General features: G+C 43.6%; 1 protein-coding gene across 2 annotated transcripts; it reads right to left on the bottom strand.

Annotated features, from left to right (window-relative positions):
* Positions 1 to 877: 877 nt before the first annotated feature.
* LOC147798939 (cytosolic beta-glucosidase-like) lies at positions 878 to 11,177 on the bottom strand. 2 transcript variants are annotated; one of them, XM_087138448.1, is made up of 3 exons: positions 11,056 to 11,177; positions 2,927 to 4,265; positions 878 to 1,936 (listed from the first exon to the last, which is right to left on the bottom strand). In XM_087138448.1, the coding sequence occupies exons 2-3, from the start codon at positions 4,263 to 4,265 to the stop codon at positions 1,713 to 1,715; spliced, it is 1,563 nt and encodes a 520-aa protein (XP_086994574.1). In that variant the 5' UTR covers positions 11,056 to 11,177; the 3' UTR covers positions 878 to 1,712. The 2 variants fall into 2 exon arrangements, with proteins under 2 accessions (XP_086994574.1, XP_086994575.1); XM_087138449.1 differs by lacking the exon at positions 11,056 to 11,177 and adding an exon at positions 4,893 to 4,966.
* Between the last annotated feature and the right edge of the window lie 704 nt (positions 11,178 to 11,881).

An 11,881-nucleotide genomic window follows, 5' to 3' on the forward strand; every position in this document is an offset into this window, starting at 1 on the left:
GGTGTCAAACGTCGAATTTAATATCACATGATAGTCGTACGTAATCATCGTGACGTACCGTACCTACATGCGCGGCATCGATCGGTATCGGGACCACGACCAGCATTTTTTCGAATCAAACTCTCCAGAGAGGCGTGATCATCAAAACAGAATTCTCAATTCAGGTTTCGGTGGTACACGTGAATCTGGTGAAGAAGCTTTAATTTTAGTGAGCGATTTTCTTTAGGGCACCGATAATATTTATTGTTCAACGTTCCATGCAGAGATCAAAGCTGAGGTACATTAAGTCCACATGTACACCGCTGAACTGGAGGTCGAGTCTGCCACTAATCTTCAAAATTGGCGTTTCCACTCGGACCCCGAACACAAACTATATAGAGACGCCAACGAAATTTGGCTACGAACGTTTAATTGTTTAATGTGTCAATAGCCCCAACTACACTGAGTTGTTTCCCTTAAGTTTTTTTCTCTTTAATGTATAAGACTTAAATTTTCAACTTGCAGTTCTTGGCATGCGACCTGTCCAGTGTTGGAAGAATGCAATTGAATGTCACTCCACCTACAACTGAATAGCAAGTCTGGGCTCTGAATGATTGCATCACACCTGATGCATTTAAGTCCTTTTGTATTTCTTTTGTTTAGTTCAGTTTCCCTTGTGAAGTAGTGTGTATATAAGGCTTAGAATGCCACGATCCAGTAGAGTCACTGAGTGCCACAATGACATGGTGGGGAGTGCTTGACCAGCCTCGAGTACAGTGACGTGGACCTGATGCTAGCCGAGACAGCGCTGAAGGCCAAGACTTTTCCCGCAGACTATCTGAAGCTACCTGTCAAGCACACCCACCATTATGTGTCAATGCATACGTGTAGCTTAAACTCTGTACTACTTCTTCCTCAAATTGGCCCAGGCCAGAGGCTTAGGGCACAGCCTCTGTTAATTTTAATTCATAGTTTGTATAAATCCACTTAGTTTCGTTTGATTTGTTTAATTGCTTGAAATAAATGATAACTATTCTGCATCTTCTTTTAGTTGATTTTACTAAAATGGGCACTTTTATACAAATTTCCAAGGCTTTTCCTGACATATGATGATACTGGAAGGGAATATCGGCTGCAATTGTGAAGCAAAGATTTACATACTGAAAATATATAGAAAACCTGTTTACTAGCCTACTGTCAAAATCACCCAAGAAAAGAAAGACTTCTGTCCAAATTATCCACATGTAAAAATATTCTGATGAATTTGTGTGCCAAAATCTATAGAACCGAGGTTCCCACCTGGGTGATATCTTATTCAGATTTTTATTAGCATACTTGTACATTGCATAAAAAACCGAGAATGCCCCAAAATACATGTACTCTTTAATTAAGCCGGTGAAACAAAAATGAAAGGTTGGGTTAAATTGTATACATATATGTACGAAGGTTTCCAGGATTTCATTGTAATAAATGACACTGACTGTACTTTCCTCCATGGTCATTAACCCACTCTCCCTGTTTTTTTTAGTTTCCTGCATCATCTCAACTCCTCCACTGATCAGGAGTCCACTTGCACTTGTTTATTCATGCAAGTCATCTTTTAAGAGGCATCGATCTGCATGCCGTTAGACTGGATTCTAACCTCCATCCTGCCAAATCCTCCCAAAAATCAATGTGGATTCTGAGGGCTTTGGGACAGTTCAAAGCTCAGTTCATGATGCTTTGATCCTTCACTATAATTCCGTCTTCTCTTTTGATCCTGACTGAATAAACCCATTATTTTTTATGATCTCCCCATACGCCCTCGCAGAAGCCCTCGGTGTCCTAGGCCGTTTAGGGTCATCAAAGTCTACCTGGTACAGACCAAATTTCTCCCTGTATCCCTCAGCCCACTCAAAGTTGTCCATGAGTGACCAGGCAAAGTATCCTTTGACATTCACACCATCAATCAGATGAGCTGTAGGGGTAAAATGAATATCAATATAGGATAAATTTTTTTGTTTTGTTTTGAGGGATTTCGAACAGCTTACAGCCAAATAAAGGGGACTGAACATGTGCACTAGTTCCTGCATTTGAATATTACATAATATTACATAGTGCTGTGACAAATTTTCAACTGAACGTGTACATAAATGTGAGGCCTTCATGTACATGTTTATGAAAAAGGAATGCACCTAAACACATGCACTTGGAAAAATTAAGCATAAGGGGTCTCCTGTTGACAGTAATGGTTTAACTGTGTGACAAACGATCAGTTAAACAGAGCCCAAACAAATAAGCAGACATGCTTGTCAAGCTCCAAAGATACATGTACAAGTCAGGTCAGAGTTTGTGTAATCAGAGGATGACATTCTGAGAGAGCCTCGTGGTAAAGAAAAACTAAAACCTGTATGCCAAGGATGGTGTTATTCCTGAAGCATGATGACATCCGCTAAGTTTGTACTTCACAAATACAGGTAGGATTTTGGAAACACAGTTCAAGTAATTAATCACATTCTGAAAAATTGTCAGGCTACATGGGATGAGCAATGATTTAAAATACAGCATCCACCTGTCAGGATTTGGGTACATCAGTTCATTAGTACTTTAAAGGTACGGTCCATCATTTTCAGTTTTCCCAAAGTACATGTAACTGACAAAATCATTGTGGAAAAGCATACTTGGTTTAAAGATGATAATGGGACAATGAAGTCCCTGTGAAATACTGTAAATCTTTCTAGTGAGCTGTTATTTTGAAGAAAACAGTGAAAGAAGGCCATGTCCAAAGATGCATCTGAAGATGCACCTTGGGTAAATTACCATTAGAAGCTCAAGAGGTTTGCAATGAGGTGCATGTTCCGCTCCTAAGACTTTGAGTAATTTTGTTTCCGCCAACGAATATAACGCACCCAGGGCAATGATGGACTGAACCTTTAAGCAAGCATATTTTGGGGTTAGCACACCTCACCTTTAAGCATCTCGTTGATGTAGGACTGGAAGTATTTGACTCTTAATTCATCATTGGTATTCATTTCACTCTGCGACATCCCATTTTCTGTGATGTAGATGGGCATGTCTCCATATCTGTCCTTAATCCATACTAGCAGCCTGCGAAGCCCCCAGGGGACAATGCTCAGCCAGGATGAGGCTGCCTTGGGCCAGGCCTCGTCCTCTGACAGTTCCAAGTCGTAATCCAAGGTGAAGCTGGCCACTCGGGGATCAGCTGTTGCTCGGTGGCTCACATAGGACGTAGTGTAGTGGTTCAGGCCCAGGAAGTCGTAGGTGCCGGCAATCATCTTCTTCTCGCTCTCCGTGAACTCAGGCAGACGGGATGTCGTCAGTCCCTGGAGACGGCTCACATTGGCCACATACTCCTTCATGTGGGCTGGGTAATCCCCGTCAACTAAGATGGGATGGGCAAACCAACCAAAGTTGATTTCGGTAGCCCGCTTTGCAGCCAGTTTGTCACCAACAGAGTCAGTCTTTGGCTCGAACCAATTTGAGAGAAAGACTGCCGACACTTTACCTTGTTGCTTGGATCTGTACCTTTGGTCATAAATGTGCCATGCCTGTGCATGGGCTTTGATGGTTGTATGCCCAGCCCTGTAGGCCCCATAGCCACTGTGCTTGAGTCCAGGGGCGTGGTTCCCAATCTCATAACCCTGGGTGGTGAAAATAATCTGCTCATTGAAGGTGACCCATAGCTTGACCCTGTCTCCAAACTCTCGGAAGCAGATGTCAGCATAATCACCAAAGTAACCAACCATCATCTCATTTTCCCAGCCGCCAATGTCCTGGAGATCTTGCGGGAGATCCCAGTGGTAGAGTGTCACCATAGCCTGAATTCCTCCCTCTGTCAAGGCGTCAAGGAGTCTGTTGTAGTAGTCTACCCCAGCCTTGTTGAAGCTCTTGGCCGTGCCGTTAGGCAGGATCCGGGGCCAGGATAGTGAGAAGCGATAGGCCTTCACACCCAGCTCCTTCAGCATCTCAATGTCACGCTCCAGCTTGTGGTAGCTGCTGCTCGCCTCATCGCCCGTTTGATTCTGATAAACCCTGCCACCCTCGTGGCTGAAGGTATCCCAGATGCTTGGGCCTTTCCTGTCAGCATCCCACGCCCCTTCTATCTGGTATGACGAAGTTGCTGCACCCCACAGAAAATCTTCCGGGAAGGTTTCCCAGAGAAAGGCATCGCGTTTGGGATCTTGGAAAGCATCAAAGATGTACTTGCCCCCAGCTAAGGCATTTTCAAACAAAAAGGACAAGCCAAAGAAACTAAAAGGTAGCAGAAACATCTTCTGGAGATTCATCTGAAAGGAATCAAAGAAACAGAGCAAGAAGCTTTAAATGATACATGTAACTTGTAGGGATTTGGAAAAGACATGTACCTCCATGGGCATAAATCGAGGGAACGATTAAAAAGTGATGACATCTCGGACATTTTTACAGTGACTATACTTGTCTGCCGCCATCCCTCTGCCTTTTACAGTCAACACTGGTCAAATACAAAATTTTGTCTTTTAACAGGAGGTATTATTGTCCTTTCTATCCTGTGCACTATTTTTTGTGCAAAACAGGGACAAAAAAGGAATACCATACATAATGCAGATGAACCAGGATGCACGGGCACACAAGCCAAATCTCAGACTACTAGATGGGCATGTCTGCTTGCATGCTACATCTCAAGTCCACCAATCTGATTCAGATGATCACAGCTGCAAGAACCCCATACTTCGAACAACCTGAAGGTTGTGGTATCAGGAAAGTGAGTTTCATCTGACTCGGGTTCTCAAAATGAAATAATTTACAATGTAGGTCCAAGACAAAAGGTGACATTTTGAAAACCCCAGTATCTGCCTGGCCTTGATTAAACCAGTGGCCTCCTCAGAAGAGTTCTACGAGTTAAAAGACATCCAGGCATTCCATTACATTCTTACCCAATGGATCTTTCAACCGACTAGTATCAAAACTGCCACTGCAGTAACGAGCTGTCTACATACTTCTGTAAATTACACTGAATGAATGCAACAACAGTATTAGGTCTCTTGTAAAGCACAGTTGGGTTGACTTATGTGATTAAGCCTTATGTAACAAGGCCTTGCAATTTCTTATCTCTGTTATCCAACAACTATCAGATCATCCTTCACAGGTACTTACAGTACATGTGTAAGTGGAAGCAAAGACACTTGATATAAATTTTTTTCCCAGGGTTTGAAGAAAACAAAATTTTGCCACAAGGGCCGCCAGGTATTTTTTTCTCCCATGGTCACTGAGATGGGAGAGCTGCTTTCTTTCAAGATCTGAGCCAAACATCAAGGCTGTTTTTGAAAACTTCTTCTCTCAAGTGGCATATGGGGGGTCCTGAGGGCAAGTTTCTCCCTTTGAGTCACGATGCCACGTTTCTTTCCTTTTCAAGAATTGAAAGCTGCAACACATTAGAAAATGGCAACACAACCTTTCTTAAGTTTGATCCTCGCCACAACAATAACACAACAGCAGGTACATGTACTGTGGCTGTTGACATATACAAAATATGACATGTTTGAGATGTTCCCTTTTATTTTAGATACAACAAGAAGCACATGTCCAGGATTTCAAACAGTCACCTAATCAAAGATGTGCAAAAGTGTAGATCAATGAAAAAACTATCAAGAGGAACTGAGGAACTTTTTTTGAACCATGATGCATGTTGGGAAATCTGCTGGGACAAACAATCTATACACTCCCTTTACTCATGAACATTGGTGACAGTGTACATACTGGGAAATCAAAAAATTGTGTTTGGAACACATGTCCCTTGGCCAGTTTAGGAAGTGATTGGGGTCACATGACTGTGGCGGCCTCCAGACCTGAGGATCTCTCATTTAAGTAGTTGGATTGATGTTGGCCTAGGAGCAAGGCTACTCGGGGGGAGGGGGACTGGAGGGGAGTTGAGGATTCTTTTACTTTTAACAAAAAAAGGACAATCATTTTTTGGAAGAAATAAATTTGGGCTGCCCTATGCCCAAACCCGGACACACCACTTCTTTTCCTTCCATCAAATGACATAGTAACCTTTTCTCCTAAAGGAGCTTAAAAGAACTGTCATACGTATTTTACAGACTTTTATAGTACTTGAGTTCAAAGGTCTTACAGGGTGTTTGCTGTGTACATGTACATCTTCAACTTATCAGATCATATCTTGGCACAAATGATCATTGTTTATTTATTGCTTTAAGTATGTACATGCAGCTGGTTTGTGCTAACAGGTAGGGGGACTGAAAACTCATGTACACTGATTCGAAATTTGCATGGGTGTAAAGTCCCAGGGGATGGGAGTACTGGTATATATAACCCTCCCCCCATGCCCAGGGGAACGACCCAGTTGACTGGTATATATAACCCTCCCCTCATTTTGCCCAGGGGAACGACCCAGTTGACTGGTATATATAACCCTCCCCCCATTTTGCCCAGGGGAATGACCCATTTGACTGGTATATATAACCCTCCCCCCCATGCCCAGGGGAACGACCCATTTGACTGGTATATATAACCCTCCCCCATTTTGCCCAGGGGAACGACCCATTTGACTGGTATATATAACCCTCCCCCACTTTGCCCAGGGGAACGACCCATTTGACTGGTATATATAACCCTCCCCTCATTTTGCCCAGGGGAATGACCCATTTGACTGGTATATATAACCCTCCCCCCATTTTGCCCAGGGGAATGACCCAGTTGACTGGTATATATAACCCTCCCCCACTTTGCCCAGGGGAACGACCCATTTGACTGGTATATATAACCCTCCCCCCATTTTGCCCAGGGGAATGACCCATTTGACTGGTATACATGTATATAACCCTCCCCCACTTTGCCCAGGGGAACGACCCATTTGACTGGTATATATAACCCTCCCCCCATGCCCAGGGGAATGACCCATTTGACTGGTATATATAACCCTCCCCCCATGCCCAGGGGAATGACCCATTTGACTGGTATATATAACCCTCCCCCATTTTGCCCAGGGGAATGACCCAGTTGACTGGTATATATAACCCTCCCCCACTTTGCCCAGGGGAATGACCCATTTGACTGGTATATATAACCCTCCCCCACTTTGCCCAGGGGAATGACCCAGTTGACTGGTATACATAACCCTCCCCCACTTTGCCCAGGGGAATGACCCATTTGACTGGTATATATAACCCTCCCCCACTTTGCCCAGGGGAATGACCCATTTGACTGGTATATATAACCCTCCCCCACTTTGCCCAGGGGAACGACCCATTTGACTGGTATATATAACCCTCCCCCCATTTTGCCCAGGGGAACGACCCAGTTGACTGGTATATATAACCCTCCCCCACTTTGCCCAGGGGAACGACCCATTTGACTGGTATATATAACCCTCCCCCACTTTGCCCAGGGGAACAACCCATTTGACTGGTATATATAACCCTCCCCCCATTTTGCCCAGGGGAATGACCCAGTTGACTGGTATATATAACCCTCCCCCCATTTTGCCCAGGGGAACGACCCATTTGACTGGTATATATAACCCTCCCCCACTTTGCCCAGGGGAACGACCCATTTGACTGGTATATATAACCCTCCCCCACTTTGCCCAGGGGAACAACCCAGTTGACTGGTATATATAACCCTCCCCCCATTTTGCCCAGGGGAACGACCCATTTGATCAGCCCCTTACCCCCTTTTTGGTGGTGAGGAAGAACATATAATGAAGGTTACTTTGAACAGCCAAAATGGAATAATGTGGCAAGTTTGCTGATGGACTCAACACTTTTCAGAACTCTTGTACATGGGTAATTCCAGAAATTAGGGGCCATTTTTTGTGTCCCTGTCACATCTGATTTTTGTACGTTCACAACACGTTTTCTGATTTCCAAGAGTGATGAATTAATGCAAATTACCTGGCAAACAAATAGCAACAGTTTGAAATCAATTCCAGTGATATTTCCATGTCAAATAACAAAGGTCAGATGTAACAGGGACACCAAAACGTGACATTTTTGGACCCCTAATTTCTGGAATTACCCGCATTCATGTATCTTATTGCTACAGATAGTTTCATGCAAACCTTGGAGAAGTACAGTGTAATGGTCTAAACACTTAAGGTGCCCCATTTCAATGCAAAGTTACAAGGCATGTACATGTAAATGTTTGTAAGCTCCGCTGTCATAAATAATACTACTTGTATGTGATTAGGCATGGCCTGCTCCCCAATGTTTGGCTGTTACTGTTTTTAAGCTGTACACTGTCTTGTACTTGCTTCTTCAAGCACTGAGTCATTTCTGCAGTGCAGCATGCATACTGTACATGTAAGTATTGGCATGGGTGTGGAACAGCATCTTAGCATTAGGAAGGGGAAATCATCTGGCCTCTGTCAGAAAGATGCTGGGTCAGGGGATATCATGTCCTCCCCACTCCACCACTATCACCTCACATGTACATGTACATGTAGCTTAGAATAGCCCAGCCCTGTGGCTCATGAATGATCTACATGTAGTGAGATTGTAAAGGTGGGGTTTTTCACACTCCACCACCTGTGATTTATGCCTAAGCAGGTTGCTGTATTAAATTCAAAGTAATCCTCGGTGCTTCAACAGCCAAATGAATGTCAACACACTCACCCACTGGAGCTAATACATGTACATGTAGCTATTGGCTCCAAGCTCGCATGGTATGTGCTAAGAACATGTAATAATAATAATAAAGGTTATTTATCATGTTTATATACATGTAGCATTTATCACTTTGGAAGTCCCTATGCTATCATTATCCCTGGACATTGGGCTCACAGTAACTGACCATTCCTGAAACAATCTCAGTTCCCTGGGGAGTATACTAGCTGAAGCAGCCCCATCAGGCGCACACGGCTAACATAACCAAATCTGCCCTCACAGGTACCCATTTACTCCTGGGTGGAGAGAGGCACATGGAGGTAAAGTATCTTGTCCAAGATTGCAACATCCTGCCATCAGTTGGATTCGAACCTCTGACCCTATGATCAGAAGCTACAAGCCCTAACCACTAGGCTGCATGGCCCCCATGTATGCACTACATGTACGTGTATATAGAGTCATGGTCAGAAATCCAACTCCTCAAAAATGTCAAATGTGCACACAGAGGACGTGAGTCCCCAGGCCTTCAACTTCATTCACTGTTCACTATACTATTACAGCATGTATTGCGATTATGCTGTTGAACCTTTGAGAACGATTCATTGCCTGATAATTTAAAGTCCAAAATTCCAAAATGTGGCATCTGGAAATTGGACTAAAATTCAGCCATGCCAGCTGATCAGTTGCCTAATGTGGTAGGCCTACACTTGAACAAATTTTCCCACACATCCTGTATATGAATTCCTCAATTCTTGAGCTTTCTTCAGGATTAAGGACTATGGGGGTTTACCCTTACAGAGCCTGGTTATTTCGCCCATCTCCCAGCTAGGGAGGAAGGATTCTTCCCCTCTCCTTTAGAACTCGGCTGTGCCTCAGTACATTTTTTTTCAATTTGGCATGCATGTAAAAACACTCCTTTTGACCTTATCATTACAAAATTGGTGTCAAAATGACTGCAGAAAGTTGCTTTAAAAACTCCTTAAGGCTCAACTCCTTAAGAAATGCAATGCAGCTACATGTACATGAATATCAGAAGAAACATTGGGGAGGGGGGCAGATTCCTTTCCCCCCCATTGCGTTTTGAGAAAGTTCATTATCAGTGCTTGAGAGTTCCATATATCAACGCCAGTAATTATTCCCTACAGTTTCCTGTTAGTAGTCAGAAAGAAAAAACGTGTCCAGACCAGTCTCATAGGGTTTCTGCACAGGGTGTCAAAACAGAATTTCTTTGGAACTTAAAAATTGTAGCGGGATAGGAAAATTCAAGATTTATAAGTGGGAAAAATGTCGAGAGCTTGATGAAATTCATGTAATGCAAGTCCAAGATAAAAGATTGCTTCAGTAAGGCACTAGGGCAAAAAATCTGATTATGCTACGCTAGGGCACGAAGGTACAGTGTACATGTAGAAACAGACATGTACTAATTAATAGTCTGTGGTAATGCCACCAAGCATGCCAAGGATTCCTCAAAAGTGTCCTATTTTAGGCACCATACGTGCAGCTTTCAAACCTGAAGAAACCTGTGGAGAGGAGACAATGAGAAGCAGTTACAGTTTTAGAGGTGAGAGGAAAACCCTAGAAGAATATTTTAGGTAAAACCCACTGAATCAATAGGGACTGAAAACCCAACCCACAAGTGGACCGAGCTAGGATACACCGACCACAGTCTGGGCCGTAGAGGTTAAAGGTAAGGAAACAACCACTACGCCATGTACGCCACCCTGACTCCCCCTGCTGTTCTCGCTGTCGGGATGACGTCACTGATTCTTCTCTCTGATTGGTCAATTGGCTGCTATTTTCACCGTGACACTCGAAACTCAAAGGGGCAAAAATAGTGTTGTGGTCTCTGAGGAAAATCTAATCATTGATGGAACTGAAATTTCACTATTTATCATGTTTATGTGCTACAAACATCTCCTACGCTGTACTGAAAAGTTTGTTATTTTTATCATGTTGCTGCAAAAAAGGAGGAAAACATGCAAATTCCTGTACAAAATGAATGGAGAATAGCCCCTTTACCAAGACCTGAGTGCAATGAACATGAATAAATGGTCCAACAACCTAGTGAATAACGTTACGCTTAAGTTACGGTACAGCCCTGATCAACATGATCAGCAATGCATCAACAGTCATGAGTGTTGTCAGTGATCGACCTTCCTTAGTATCATTGACACTGTCAAGATCAACGGGTCAACAACGGAATATACACTGCAGGCCTAGGCCCTACATCATGTACATGTAATTCATAAAGCGGTGAGATCTGTATTCAGCGGGAGAACTGAGATATCTCTCAGTGCATGGAGGATGTTTTATTCCTCCATATGCATATGCATCAGTGCAGTGTTCCTCCGTGGCCAATGTCACGACTCGACTGTCGACCCATCTCTTGAAGTTAAGAGGACACGAAATTCGGGATTTTCCTTGTAATCACTTGAGGAGTCAAATGAAAGGTGTGGTACTTAATGTTTAATCTTACCTTTTCGTAAAGAAAGTGGGCCTGATGCGATAAAAATGCGACAAAAAGTAGAAATCTCACATTGAACTCAATCACACAAGTTTACGCTTTGGTTGTAACGCTAGAGGGCGCTAGATCTGCCTCAGAGGTCACACTTCATGTAGAGATCATATTAAATAAAACGCCTGTGATCAGCGTGTAGCGCAAGACGCGCCGGCGTAGCCCGGGGGGGGGGTTAGCTGGGGGCGCGTGCCCCCCCCCCAAATTCCCCGGTGCTCCCCAGGTGCCTCCCCCCACACTAAAAAGCGGATGGATGGATATTGAACAAGGCTAACAAAAGCTTGCCCCAAAAAACCACACCACTGAAAGCTGGTGTCCCCCCATAAGATGCTGATGCCCAACCCCACTCGTAAAATCCTAGCTGCGCCACTGCGCACGCCCAGCGCCCAATTTTTTTTTTGTTGGCTGCACAGACTTCTGACAACTCCAATTACACACACAAAAGAACAGTTTAAATTTCAGTGCTTTTACAACTTTAAGATCTCAAAAATAATTGCGATTGGCCATCAGATGGCATTTTTTCGTTGCAGGTAGGCCTAGATTTATTCCTAACCCCCATATTGGTCCAAACAAGCTGAAAAGATCTAGGCCAAGCTTCCAGAAGCCAATACGGTCCAACTTATTTTGTGTTTTTATCCGAGTCCCTTGAGGTTGACCATCACTTCATTGGATAAGTAAACAATTATGCCATTAAGATAGAGCTTATGATTAGTATCCCGTAATAATCGACACATTCCAGGTCCGAGTACGAACGGATAAAATGAGTCACTCTGCATTGTAATTGGAG

Source organism: Acanthaster planci, linkage group LG06, assembly GCF_054643075.1.
Source record: "Acanthaster planci isolate LZ-2023a linkage group LG06, COTS_SCS, whole genome shotgun sequence".
NCBI lineage: Eukaryota > Metazoa > Echinodermata > Asteroidea > Valvatida > Acanthasteridae > Acanthaster > Acanthaster planci.